The 14,802-nt window shown below is 44.3% G+C and overlaps 1 protein-coding gene across 6 annotated transcripts in view; it reads right to left on the reverse strand.

Annotated features, from left to right (window-relative positions):
- Positions 1-6,520: 6,520 nt before the first annotated feature.
- The window catches only part of PSEN1 (presenilin 1), a 70,206-nt gene continuing 61,924 nt past the window's right edge, over positions 6,521-14,802 (reverse strand). For all 6 annotated transcript variants that reach the window (XM_032345032.1, XM_032345033.1, XM_032345027.1 and 3 more), the window contains 2 exons: positions 9,378-9,496; positions 6,521-7,774 (listed from right to left, as the gene is read on the reverse strand). In XM_032345032.1, the coding sequence (XP_032200923.1) occupies positions 7,619-7,774; positions 9,378-9,496 (275 nt within the window). In that variant the 3' untranslated portion in view covers positions 6,521-7,618. The remainder of the gene's footprint in view (positions 7,775-9,377; positions 9,497-14,802) is intronic.

The raw sequence follows: 14,802 nt of genomic DNA on the forward strand, positions 1-14,802 counted from the left end.
TGAAGGCAGAGGTCAGCGGGGATAGAAGAGTCTTTCCCCTTCCAGGGGCACTTTACAGTCCTCGAGCCCGAGGATGGGTTTGAACTGATGACCTCCTGGCTGGCTGGGTTATTCCAGAGAAGAGCCCTGAACTAGGACGGAAAGGGGCAGGGGAAGCGTGGAAAACCCACCAGGGCAGGATGGCAGAGAGGTCGTTCTCAGCGTTTGAGAAAATCTGAAGAAATCATACATTAGCTTCTCTCTGGTCACCTAAGTAAAACCCAGTCACCTCACTAAAAAAGCCTAACACTATTTTATGGCATATGTAGGTAAATCCCATTAGTAAATAGAAAAACAGATTACCGCCTAATGAGTTACGGTACTTGGCAGACAAGATCTTCGAAAATCTAGAAGCGGGGTCGTCACTGAGATCTCGCCTCAGTCTGTCTAGGTATTTGAGTGACAACTCCAGCCTGTCCCTGTTGACAGCCCTAGCCAGAGGGGATGCACCGGCCTTTAAAGAACTCGCTTAAATCCAAGTTATTTAATCCTAGTGTAAATGAGCAATCTAGCTCCCAGTGTTTTTTCTACTTTCAGATCTTCCATGTGCATATCGCTGAGTTTTTTTTTTTTTTTTTTTAAGATGTTATTAATTTATTTGACAGAGCACGGGCTCCAGCACACAAACAGGAGGAGTGGCAGGCAGAGGGAGAGGGAAAGGGAGAAGCAGTCTCCCTGCCAAGCGGGGAGCTGGATGCGGGGCTTGATCCCAGGACTCTGGGATCATGACCACAGCCAAAGGCAGAGGCTTAACCGACTGAGCCACCCAGGTGCCCTGATATTGCTGAGTATAGTGGCACCTCACTAGATCTGCTACCCAAGAAAACTAATCACAGTCTTACAAGTCGTCAACCTCTAAATATGCTCTTGGTAGAGGGGTAACAAAATCCTTTCCTCTTTTGCATGAGGAGTTGGCCTTTGGTTACCACATAATTAAAACAATTTTAGGGGAAAAGAAGGACAAACAGCGGCAGCAAATGTATGTCAACACTTGTCCAAAGAATTAGGACTCCACTGGGGCCCTTGGCTGGCTCAGCTGGTAGAACGCGCAACTCTTGGTCTCAGGGTTGTGAGTTTGAGCCCCATGTTGGCTGTAGAGATTACTTAAAAGTAAAATCTTTAAAAAAAAAAAAAAAGGACTCCAGCAAACTTGGCTTGAGGCTCTTCCATTTTTCCCCTTTACAGGGCATGGCATATGGGGTACAGAAGGGCCAGCCCCTGTAAGACAATCAATCTTAGTCAAGAGTAAGACCAAGGGCTGAAAGACCCCTGTGGCAGGCTGGAACACATCCTCCATGGTTTCTACAAGTCATCTGATGAAGAAGGTATATTCTCAGTAAATACAGAAACAGATTTTGTTAGCTAATAGGGCTTTCCTCTGGATACATCATCTAATTCAAAAACCAATTATCCTTGGGTGTATCTCACATACGACTTCCTTCCTGATTTTTTTGGTGAAGGTCCTTCATCTTCATGCCAATTCAGAATCTCCCCTTTTTCTCAAACTTGGTTCCAACGTTGTTTCTGGAAAACAATCTGATCTTAACCCTGTGTTGTGGGTCCCTCTGCTGCTCTGCACTTCCAAATGATGTAATGAGTCAACACTGTACTTGCTTGAACTCATGTATGCTATCATTTCTCTTTTAACCAGATCCTAAGCTATTGGTGGGCAAGGATTCTCCCCACCACACACATACAGAGCACACAGCAGAGTCCCCAGAGAGAATGGCTGGGCCACAGAAAACTGTGGTACTTACCTAGTGATGCTAGGAAATCCACCCTCATTATGCTTGCTTCTCAACTCTGCCTGAGGACATTCTTCATTCTCATGAAGAACGTCATTGTCAAAGCCCCTAAAAATCAGAAACCTCTCCCAGCTAATGAGAACAAATCATGGTATTTCTGTGGCCGACTCTAGTGACCCTGCCTGCAAGATTCGTAAAAGCAAATGGTGTCTGTGATTCCCAAAGGATGAAATGAACACCTTCCCTGCTTGTTGATGCTCTTAGCCACTGTAGCCAGGAATGTACCTGTCCCTTAATATGCTCCTTCTGAAGACAAGAGCCAACTCTGGTTTTCCTGCCATGACTTTTTTTTTTTTTTAAGATTTTATTTGGGGCACCTGGGTTGTTCAGTGGGTTAAGCCTCTGCCTTCAGCTCAGGTCATGTTCTCAGGGTCCTGGGATCAAGTCCTACATCAGGCTCCTTGCCCAGCGGGGAGCCTGCTTCTCACTCTCTCTCTCTGCCTGCTGCTCCCCCTGCTTGTGCTGCCAAATAAATAAAATCTTAAAAAAAATAAAAAAGATAAACATTTTATTTCTTTACTTGAGAGACAGCAGAGGGCAGGGGGAAGGAAGGGCAGAGGCAGAGGGAGAAGCAGTCTCTCCACTGACAAGTGAGCTCGACACAGGGCTTGACCCGAGGACCCTGAGACCATGACCTGAGCCAAAGGCGCACACTTAACCGACTGAGCCACCCAGGTGTGCTGCCCACATCTTATTTCTGGTCAATAATTCCCAATATTTTATATGTTATTCACTGTTTAGAAACAAAAGGTTTTGCAGAGTTTTAGCAAAGTGACAGGACTAGCAATAAAAGTAATGTTGCTTTTTTCTACCAATGTGACCTACATGAATTTTTTTTTCCTCTAAGGATTTTATTTATTTGACAGAGACAAAGAGAACACAAGCAGGGAAAGTAACAGGCAGAGGGAGAAGCAGGCTCCCTACTAAGGAGCCTGATGCAGGGCTCGATCCCAGGACCCTTGGAACATGACCTGAGTGGAAGGCACACGCTTAACCAACTGAGCAACCCAGGTGACCTTTTTTTTTTTTTTTAAAGTAGGCTCCAGGGGCACCTGGGTGGTTCAGCTGTTAAGTTGTCTGCCTTCAGCTCAGGTCAAAATCCCAGGGTCCTGGGATCAAGCCCCATATCTGGTTCCCCACCCAGTGTGAAGCCTGCTTCTCCCTCTCTCACTCCCCCTGCTTGTGTTCCCTCTCTCACTGTGTCTCTGTCAATTAAATAAATAAAATCTTACAAAAAAATAATAAAGTATGCTCCACACCTGACATGGGCACTTGAACTCACAACCCTGAGATCAAGAACTGTATGTTCTACCAACAGAGCCAGCCAGCCACCCCTGTAATAATTTTGAAAAGATAATCCTCCAGCACATAAAATATCTACATTGTACTACAGCATACACGTCCCATAAGTTTCTGACAGCTTTTACATCAATTTGAGTTAGATATTTTCTAGGAAAAAGTTTCAGAAACTATTAAGAATAGGTGTTTTGGGACTTTTAATTCTGTGCCCTACTATGATCCACACCCCTCCACTACGTGTGAACAACAGAAACAACGCATTTGTGTTTCTTAACTGCTTCCTGATGACGGCTCGACAGTTCTCCCAGTAATGCATTCTAATGCTTTCATGGAAGAAAATCAGCACAGCTGGATTCATGCAGTCTTTATTAATTTGACAAATACAGGAAAATCTGCAATCATCTATCAAAATTATATCTTACCAAGAATCTGAAAGGTATTTAAAAAAGATGGATCACAGTCTGTTTGAATCATGTACAAAGCAGTGTCTGTAGAAGCCAAAGCCAGATGCCGAGCGTGGACAACGATCCCGCTGAACACTACAGCCCGCACCTCTGGTCGCCCGTAAACAGACAGTCCTGTACTCACTATGCGCTACGGTTGATTTTGAAGCTGCCCTTTCACAATAATTATTTAGTTTCAAAGGAAAATTGCTCCCTGGGAAATCGCTCCTGCTACACACCCCGGCTGCAGTGCTAAACCAGCTCCAGGGCCCAGGGTGGATCCCGCTACTTCCTTAGGGCAACGTCGCAGCTGTCCAAGGCCCCCGCAAACAGTCAGGGAAAAGGGTTCATTTCAGCACTTGGCTGATTTTTTAATACGCGCATCTGAGGCTTTTCCTACCAGAGGAGAGGACTGTTGGAGGACGCCGTCCGGGTGATTCGGGGGTGAGCGTGACGACAGCCTGGTCAGGAACTTCCGCCCAGCAACTTCACCAGGGGCCGTGAAGAGCTGAAACCACGGTTTTTAATCTCCTGTGTTTGGGGGATTTAAAGAGAAGCCAAGACGATCACAAGGATCTCTTCAGGGCCCAAACTCATGACGATGATATGGTTTCATCCCAGGGCAAGAACCATTGTCCGGTTTGCAAGCTGCCCCACCCCCCCCAACCTCCGCCCTGAGTCAGCTTTGTGGTTACTCCAGAGGTGAGGTTCTAGAATGGCAGGTGAGACGGTTACAGACCATCCAAAAGCAAGGAGAGAGAAAGGAGTATTTTACTGAAAGGAGTAGCTCCTGGGAGAATCAGGTCACCTTAATAACACCAAAGGGTAACCACGAAAAGGGGTTCCTGACAAGTACCCGATATTGCAGAGAACTTAAAGAAGGCATCTGTCAGCCAACAGGAAACTCTAGCTGCGTTCTCAGGATGGGTCTTACTCATCTTCATGTCTTCGGATTCCAGCACCACGCCAGGAACATGGAAGACGCCGAATCAATCTCTTTAGAGTGGTTTCTGGGCTCTTTTTCTTCCAGGGCTAGATCATGAATGGGCAATTACGCAAGGCCAGACCCTGGGGGTCAGGACCAGAGACTTCCTTGAGACCCTGACCCTGAAAGATCTTATGTGGGAGCTTAACTCTAGTCTCACGTTCTACAAATGATGACCAAGACTACCGTATACATTCTGAGCCCAAGTAAAGGACAAGCACTAAACTTACTGCATGGACATCGGTTATGGAAGGAGAGATTTTAAGATCAAGGGACTTTAAAAAAACTGGGGATCCAGGAGTTTACAAGTGAGAAGACGACCTCTCTAGTTGTTGCTTCTGCAGTAAAATCAGTAAATCATTCACTTACGGTTTTCTTCCAGGTTGCTTAGAAAGCTTTGTTCTCATCAAGAAATTTAATCATTTACAGTGAGAGCTGTGATCCTAGCACCACATGCTAACCTAGTGAGAATCAAAACAGGAAAAGCAAGCTCTTCCTCTTTGAAAAAAGGTCCACAGATCTTCCAAATATGGTAGGTATGCCCACAGGCCCGTTTGTAGCAACGTTCCATGTATAAACACTGTGTTCTGTGAGCCAGTCAGGCCCAGACATCAGTGGCCACTCTTCTTCCTCCTCTTCCTTAAGCGGGCGCCTGGGCCCGGCCCACAGCCACCCCTGCCCTGTGTGAGGGCACATCTGCCATGGACTTGTTTCGGTGTTCCCTGGTGACAATCTACTTTTCACGGGGGGAGACTAGCATTTTGATATTTCAGAAACAGCTGAACTGACCCTAAGAAGAAAGTTCCGAGGCAAAGTTCTGCATCTGAGATGGGGGGGGGTTCAGGAAAGAAGGGGTGACCTCCCTGTGCTGAGATGTGGTTCCGTCTTGGAGAAAGTGAGTTTTATTGCAATCTTTCTACACAGAACAGTGATAGCAAGGATGGACTGAGTCACTCTCACAGCACATACCCTCTTCCAGGAGGAACCTTTCATGAAAGATACGGTATTTCTGGGACCTTTGCACAAATCAACCACTCCAGATGAGGGGTCCCTCAGGAATCCCACAAATCACAAACACATTCAGGTGTCCTTCCAGAAGAGAAAACCCACACTGCTTCGTATCTGAGGAAAAAGACTCCTGGAAAGGAGGGGCTAAGCAAAGAGACGAGAGAACCTACACCTTTACGCCCCGCCCTTCCCGTGCACTTGTTTTCTGTTTGCCTGCAGTTCTCAACTGCCTACCGTGAGCCAGTTTTACCTACCCGGCTGTGATCGGCACACTACTGCTCAAGTTAGTTTGTGATATTCCGGGACAGAAAACAGATATTCTAAACCGCAAGGAGAACCACCCACCAGATCACGTGGCAGGCTGGAGAGAAAGCAGGAACAGGAAGAAAAGCTGGTCTTTCAGTTCCGCCACAAGGACACACTAAGCTTCTCACAAATGCTTCCGGTCTGAGGCCACGGCTACGGGCTGTCGGTGGCAGAACGGTTGTGCCCGCAGAGCTTCACTTAGAGGAGCCGTGTGCCCGCAGGCCGGTGCTCTGCTTCTGTCCCCAGCTGCGCCGCCCCGGGCCTCTGCCCGACAGCCCCGATCAAAGGTTTACTGAAAGGAAACGTAAGGCAGAAGGGAAAGCGCCGGACACCCACTGTGAGGTTCTCGAGGAAGAACTTGGTTCTCCTTAACATCTGCCCACGGGCCGTTAGCTCACTTTGTCCCACCGGCTGTGAGAGGCCCCTTGTTTCTCTTCGCGGCAGCTGGTTCTCCTCCTGACCCTACGTCCTCCCACGCGCGGCTCACCGAGTAAAACCACGGCCTTCTCCAAACTCTTACTCTGTACTCATACGACTGACTTTCTAGACCGCCAGCTTTTGGCTGTTGGTCCAAATTCCAACGCACGGTCAGAGACAATGGATTGTAGTTAAAAAAGAAAAACCAGGACAGAAAGTGCTTCACCAGCCATTTTACTCTTCTTTAATTTCACTGTCTTTGGGCACACATTGTATTTGCTACTGAAGAAATTATGGCCGCGAGGCTGACAGCACTGATTCGTAACACATTCTTTGCATCACACAGAGTAAAATCCTAGAGTACCAGAGCTGTCTCATTTGCTGTGTGTCTAAGACAATGCTTATGGGGGAGTCAGGGAGAGACAGGAAGAATGGAAGCATCCAGGGGCACGAGAACCGGTTAAGTATGTCTAAAAACAAAGAATTTGGTGGAAAAATCCAGAACACAAATAAGGCTGATAGGTAACCGTTTGGATATAATTCCATTCTTTCCAGAAATGACTGAATTTGGAACCTGAGGTTAAGACTTTTAGGAAAAAGCAACCTCGTATTAGTTCAGACTGTCCATGTGAAGAAATGGTAACCGTTGATGGTACTGAGTTTCAGGGCTTGCAAATGAGACTTTTCAAAATCAACCTACACACCTGACTTGACTCAAGGTGAAAAAAAAAAGTCTTATTTAAAAATGGTAAGTCTGCAGCAAAAAGGTCTGAAAGTGAAAGTTGGAGTTCCGTTTCAAAAACCTTTTCGTTTTGCTGCTGGTGCCCGCTCTCCTTACAGGACCTCCCGCAAAGGTTCAGAATTCAAGACAGGTTCGTTAGGTTGATCTTCAACATGTAGTTTAAGATGAAGAGTACTGTTTGGTTTACACCATGCCGTTTGATTTCTTGGTAATGGTAGTCCTGAGAGTCTGCAGTGTTGGTAAAATCCACCTGTGACCAAGGGTTACCCTGCTGGGGGGAGCACAGCAACTTCGTGGTCCGTCCCTTTTCCTCAGCCTCGTCCCTCAAACCTGGTAGTTTCTGCACCGAGGGACTCAGTCCATCACAATGATGTATGTTCGAACTGTTTTCTGGAGACACCTCCTTCCAGCGCCCAATGGTACAGGTGGTTAGGAAGACTTGGAAGGAAGCTGCAAAGAGTCCAGCTGGGAATCTTGCCTTTGTTAGATGTGGACACAGGAAAATCATCTTTTCCTCCCCAGATTTTATTATAGTCAAAGGAGAAAAATCCATGGGATTCTAACTGCAAATATGCTAAATATAAAATTGATGGAATGCTAATTGGTCCATAAAGGGCTGTACCAGATAATCTGTGGCGAAGTAGAAAACAAGCCCGAAAGTGATAGAGATCGGAAGAGCTGGCAACGCTTTCTTGAAAATGGCGAGGAGTAATAATGTAAGGCACAAACCCTGTGGAGAGGAGGGGAAAAGACACCAACTCAGACAAAATTTGTAAGTGTATCATGCAAGAACAACCGAATCGCAAGTCCTAGTCTTAATTCAGTTCACTGAATACTATCCTTTGAGGTTAAATTTTATGACAATTTTTTAATCTAAATTTTGAAACATTTGTTTTCCTTTGCAGCACAGAGTTCACGAGGCACACACTGTTAAATTTTATCCCTTAATCCTAGGTAAGAAATAGAATCCAAAAATAAGTAAAACTATTTTAAATTAAATAATACTGAAATTTCTATCTAAAATATTGAGTCAGCTACTGCGAGTTCAGTGTGGCTGGCTAAAATCCCAGAGGTGAAAAGCATCCTCTGTGTTGTACGGGGGCCAAGAGGTGCTCATGGAACAAACCAGTCAAGGTTTATGAAGCATACACAGGCTTCTCTCGCTATCTGAAAGTAGCGCTTTCCTATGAACTTTTTGTAAGCCAAAATGGCATAAAGTGAAGTGTATCCCCATTTTCTCATAAGCCACTTCACTTTTAGGAAAGACCTTCACTAGTACGGGAACATTTTATTTTTGTATATGCAAAAATCCTCTCCGATTTCTTTTGGTTAGCAAAAATAGCTAAGCGAACTTTCAGAAAGTGGAGGAAGATCCGTAAACACAGAGCAGTCAAGTCATATATACGGTCCATGTTTTTACCCTAGCTATTGAGACAATGTCTGAAAACTGAGCATCATTTCGGCTTTATCCAGAATAAATCACTTCCTTCTTAAAAGATCACACATGCAGAAAACTAACCTCCAAAGAAAAATAAAACACGTAAAAATTTGAATTGGTTTTGTTATCGTGACAAACCACAGATGAAATCATAAATGTGGAAGTCAAGGCTCTCCTCTAACTTCACTCACGTATACCGAAGACATCCCATTAGCAAAAATACCAGTAAGAGACGTCTGATGACTTGATGGTTTTGAAAGCTGCAGGGTTCATGTTGTGACACTCAAAGCAAGACCTACATGGCATCATGCACTGTGTTAGCTCTTCTTGCCTCAAACCTGCTGCCCAAGGAGCACTGTCTGCTGCAGGTTGTAGCACTGAAGGCAAAATCACCACCAGACTCAGGGACTAAATAAGGACCCAAGTACCCCTTTCAGACTGACTAGCACGCCTAACTTCTACACATCTACGCTGCCAGGCTTAAAGTAGCAGTTCCTAACCAGAGGTGCCTATCCGAACTCTCCGGGGCACTTAAAAACAACAACAACGACACACAATTATAACTTTAAATATCTTAGGGCAGGGGTCCTCTTGATCTAAGGGTTGGGAGTTCAAACCCCACGCTGGGTGGAGAGATTACTTAAATAAATAAAACTTAAAAAAAAAACCTCTCAGGGGAGGGATGAAGCATTCTAAAAGCACACACGTGATTTTAATGGATGGCCAGGTGGCAACACATTCAAATAAGTTTCTTTTCTTTTTCTTTTTTTTTTAAAAGCTCTCCAGGTGACTGGCACACTCAGCCCAGCCGGGGTGAAAATGAACCACCTTAAAGGGACAACATAAGCAGAGTTTTGAGATGAGTTGGGACAGGTTTTTATTAATGTGTACTTACAATTAATATGGCTACAAAACAGGCTATGGTTGTGTTCCAGTCTCCACTGGCTGTTGCAGAAGCTTTACCAACCAGAACACTGTAGAAAATGAAATCTCCTAATCCAAGTTTTACTCCCCCTAAAAAAGAAGAATTACGAAGTTTGTTACTCTTTGCTATCAATTCAAAAATGTAGGGGCCCCTGGGTGGCTCAGGGTTAAGTGTCTGCCTTTGGCTCAGGTCATGATCTCAGGGTCCTGGGATCCAGCCTTGTGTTGGGCTCTCTGCTCAGCAGGGAGCCTGCTTTTCCCCCCTCTCTCTGCTTGCCTCTTTGCTTACTTGTGACCTGTCAAATAAATAAAATCTTAAAAAAAAAAAAAATCTAACTGTTCCCCCCTCTCCCCAAAGTCACTGCTGCATTCCATCCTGTACTGAATGAGAAAGCAGTAGATGATATATAAAATTCGGCTTTAGCTAGCTTTTCTTTTTTGGCCCCTCCATTATGAGTTTCAGATTCTAGATAACTAACTCTGGGGTGTTCAACAGTAGATGCTGTTGTTATATATAAAAAGAACAATAACTGTCCTCTACAGAATGGTTCGTTTACACACAGCATTTGCTCTCATAAATCCTCACGAGAACCCCTATGAGATAGGTATAATGTATTTCATAAAATAAACCCACTGTAACTGTACAGTTCAATTATTATAAAAAATTTACAGAGCTGTCCAACCATCACCACAACCCACATTTCCATCACCCCAAGCCTTACACAACCCCTGATCTGTTCTCGCTATATGACTCTTCTAGACGTCTCATAGAAATCGACTCATAACAGCATGTCGTCTTTGTAACTCACTTCTTGCAATGAACATATTTTTGAGGTTTATCCATGATATTACATGTGTCTGTACTGTTTCTTTTTACTGACGAATAGTTTTCCATTGTATGGAAATACTGTATTTTGCCAGTTGACAGACATCTGGCTTGTCTGCAGTTTGGGGTTATTACGAATAATGGTGCTATGAACATTATGCTGTGACCAAGGGTACACATCTCCATGTGGACAGTTTTCACTTCCATTGGGTAGATTCCTACAAGTGGAATTGCTAGGTTATACGGTAAGCTTACCTTGAGTTTTATAAAAACCTGCCAAATTGTTTTCCATACTGGCTCTACCAGTCTACACGGCCAGCAGCAATTCGAGAGCATTCTGGTTCCTTCACATTCCTCACCAGCGCTTGGTTCTGCTAGTCTGTTTGATTATAGGTTTTGTTTTTTTTTTTAAAGATTTTAGTTATTTATTTGAGAGAGAGGGGGGCGGAGAGCGCGCACGCAGGGGAAGAGGCAGAAGCAGGCTCCCCGCTGGGAAGCCTGACGTGGGGTACCCCAGGATCATGACTTCAGCTAAAGGCAGACACTTAACCAACTTGAGCCACCCGAGGGTCCCATGATTATAGGCATTCTGATTAATGATGTTGAGTAACTTCTCATTGGCTTATTAGCTCTTATATTTCTCCGCTGGTGAAATATTTAGCCAAACCATTTCCCTATTTTTTATTAGGGTTATCTTTTTTAAAAATTTTATTTAAATGTGAACCAGAAATGTTTATTGCAGAAATTTAATCAAAGTTCTCATCTCGTGGCCCCTGTTAAGGTTGGACTGGGCTCCTCTGTCCAGGGCTAGGCATATCTGAACTTTTTTTTTTTTTTTGAAGATTTTATTTATTTGAGAGTGAGAGAGAGAGAGAGAAAGCATGAGTGGGGATTGAGGGACAGGAAAGGAAGAGGGAGAAGCAGACTCGCTGCTGAGCAGGGAGCCCAACAAGGGGACAATCCCAAGACCTGGGGATCATGACCTGAGCTGAAGCCAGACGCTTAACCAATGGAGCCACCCAGGTGCCCCCAAGCATTTTTTGTAGATCCTCAACACAAGTTCTTCAACAGGACTTGAAATATGACTTGTAAATATTTTCTTAGTTTGTGTCTTCTCTTTCCTAATAGTATCTTTTCTAAAACAAGTTTTTTAATTGTGGTAAAATATACAATTCGACGGCATTAAATAAACTCACACTAGTGTGCTACCATCCTTATCCTCCATTCACAGAACTCCCTGTATCTTGCAAAACGAATGCTCTACACCCATTAAACACAAACGCCTCCTTCTCTCCCTCCAGCCTCTGGCAACCATCATTCTGTTTTCTGTTTCTGAGTTTGGCTACTCTTAGTACCTCATGGAATCATACAATATTTGTTTTTGTGACTGGCTTATTTCACTTAGCATAATGTCAAGTTGTTATAGCATCTGTAGAATTTCCTTCCTTGGGGCACCTGGGTGGCTCAGTCAGGTCAGTGTCTGCCTTAGGCTCAGGTCATGATCATCGGGGTTCTGGGACTGAGCCCCACGGTAGACTCCCTGCTCTGTAGGCAGTCTGCGTCTCCCTCCGCTGCCTGCCACTGCTCTCTCTCTCAAAAACAAAAAAAAGAATGTCCTTCCTTGTCAAGGCTGAACAACATTCCATGTATGTACACACATTTTATTTATACATTCATCCATCAGCGGACACTTGGGCTGCTTCTACCTCATTGCCACTGTGGATAATGTGAAGAAGTTGGGTGTACAAACATCTCTTCTTCCTATTTATTTAAAATTTTTTTTTAAAGATTTTATTTATTTATTTGACAGAGATCACAAGTAGGCAGAGAGGCAGGCAGAGGAGAGGGGAAGCAGACTCCTCGCTGAGCAGAGAGCCCGATGTAGGGCTCGATCCCAGGACGCTGGGATCATGACCTGAGTTGAAGGCAGAGGCTTTAACCCACTGAGCCACCTAGGCGCCCCCCCCCCCCACTTTTTAAACAACTCTTCTCTTAATAGCATCTTTTGAAGTGCAAAAGTTTTTAATTTTGGTGAAGTCCAGTCTATCAATTTTTTCTTCCATGTACTAGTGTTGTATTGAAGAACACTGCCCAGCCCAAAGTCATAATGTTTTTCTTCTGTTTTCCTCTAGAAGTTTTAGTTTTACCACTTACATTTCAGTTTATGATCCATTTTGAGTTCATTTTCGATTGTGTGCCTGATGGATGGAGAAGGTGAGGCAGGGGTTTCCATTCATTCTTTTGCATGAGGACAGCTAATTGTCCCCGCACAATTTGTGGAAAAGATTATATTCTTTTCCTGTTGAATTATTTCAGCACCTTTGTAAAAGCTACTGACCATAAATGTAAGGGTTTTGTAATTCTGTTCCACTGATTCATATGCCTGCCCTTGTGCCTGAATTGATTACTATCCCCTTAGAGTAAGTTTTGATGTCAAATAGTGTTAAGTCCACCAATTTTTCTTCTTTTTTAAGATTTTATTTATTTGAGAGAGCTAAGAAAGAGAGCACAACTAGGCAGAGCAGTAGGCAGAGGAAGTGGGAGAAGCTCTCTGCTGAGCGGGGAGCCCGGTGTAGGGCTCGATCCCCTGGGATCATGACCTGAGTCAAAGGCAGCCGCTTAACAGACTGGGCCACCCAGGCGTCCCTTCTCTTTCAAAATGGTCTTGGATCTTCAAAATTCCTTATATTTCCATCAACTTACAGACACTGACAAGCTGATCCTAAAACTTGCAAGAAATGCAAAGGCCTTAGGTATTCTGTTATCAAACATTTTTTCCCTTCAAATTCTTTTCAAAGTAATAAGGAAAGGCTAAACAATGGATTCAAAAGATATGTTTCGGGACGCCTGGGTGGCTCAGTTGGTTAAGCAGCTGCCTTCGGCTCAGGTCATGATCCCAGCGTCCTGGGATCGAGTCCCACATCGGGCTCCTTGCTCGGCAGGGAGTCTGCTTCTCCCTCTGCCTCTGCCTGCCATTCTGTCTGCCTGTGTTCACGCTCTCTCTCTCTCTGACAAATAAATAAAAAAAAAAAAAAAAAAAAAAAAAAAGATATGTTTCAACTTTGGGGCCCACTACTAATCCATAAAGCTTTACAACTGCCTTTTACCTTTCCGTTAAGTAACTATTCCCAACTGAAGTTTGAGCCTGGCCTTAGAAGGTTAGAGAAGCACTCCCAGGAGACAGGTGGAGGGCCCTGAGAGGTATGGTCCATTCCACATGTTGGGGAGAAAGAAGCAGAGTGCTGGTTAATAAGATATTACTGAGAAATCAGTGTTCTTCTTGAGTTGTGGGAGCCAGGGTGAGCTCCTCCTTAGTGGAAAAGATAAACATGTGACCCATGAAATCCGAAGCTGTGAACCACCCTTTAACTTGCTAACATTCCCAGACTGATGAATACACTCTCCAGTTTCATGTGTACAGAACAGGCCAGCTCTACTACTGAAGTACTTGAATGATCCGGAGCAAGTTGATTCAATTTCTCTAATCCTCAAATCCCTCAGCCCTAAGATGGGGATTACAAACAGGCCATTTCATAGAGTTGTTATCAAGAGTTAAAAAATAATACAGAAGGGGCGCCTGGGTGGCTCAGTGGGTTAAAGCCTCTGCCTTCTGCTTGGGTGATGAACCCAGGGTCCTGGGGTCGAGCCCCACATCAGGCCCTCTGCTCAGCAGGGAGCCTGCTTCCCTTCCTTTCTCTCTGCCTGCCTCTCTGTCTACTTGTGATCTCTGTCTGTCAAATAAATAAATAAAATCTTAAAAAAAAAAAAAGTTGTTTAAAAAAGACAGATAAGTGTTGGTGAGGATGTGGAAAAATTGGAGCATTCACACACTGCTGGTGGGAATGTAAAGCAGGATGGCTGCTTCGGAAAACAGTCTGGCAGTTCCTCAAAAGGTTAAACAGAATTACCATATGACCTAGCAATTCCACTCCTGGGTATACACCCAAGAGAAATAAAAACAGGTCCACACAAAAACCTGTACATGAATATGGACAGCAACATTAGGCATAACAGCCCAAAATGAAAACAGCCTCGATGTCTGTTAATTGATGAATGGGTAATAAATGTGAGATATACGTGAAATGTAATATTACTTGGCTATAAAAAGAAATGGAAGTACTGACACATACTACAACAGAGATGAACTTTGAAAACATTACCCTAAGGGAAAGAGACCAGTACAAAGGACCATATATTATAGGATTCTATCTATATGAAATGTCCAGGATAGGCAACTCTATTAAGAGAGTACATTTGTAGGGGCGCCTGGGTGGCTCAGTCGTTAAGCCTCTGCCTTCAGCTCAAGTCATGATCCCAGAGTCCTGGGACTGAGCCCCGCATCTGCGTTCCCTGATCGGCGGGAAGCCTGGTTCCTTTCCTCCTCTCCCCCTCCTCCTGCTTGGGTTCCTTCTCTGTCAAATAAATAAATAAATGTTTAAAAAAAAAAAGTATATTTGTTGGTGTTGGTGGGACATGGGGGCTAAGGAGTTCAGGGTTTCTTTCTGAGGTGATGAAAATGTTCTAAAATTCACTTGTGGGGCGGCTGCACAACTCTGAATATAATAAAAAT

The sequence above is a fragment of the Mustela erminea genome, chromosome 5, assembly GCF_009829155.1.
Source record: "Mustela erminea isolate mMusErm1 chromosome 5, mMusErm1.Pri, whole genome shotgun sequence".
Classification (NCBI taxonomy): domain Eukaryota; kingdom Metazoa; phylum Chordata; class Mammalia; order Carnivora; family Mustelidae; genus Mustela; species Mustela erminea.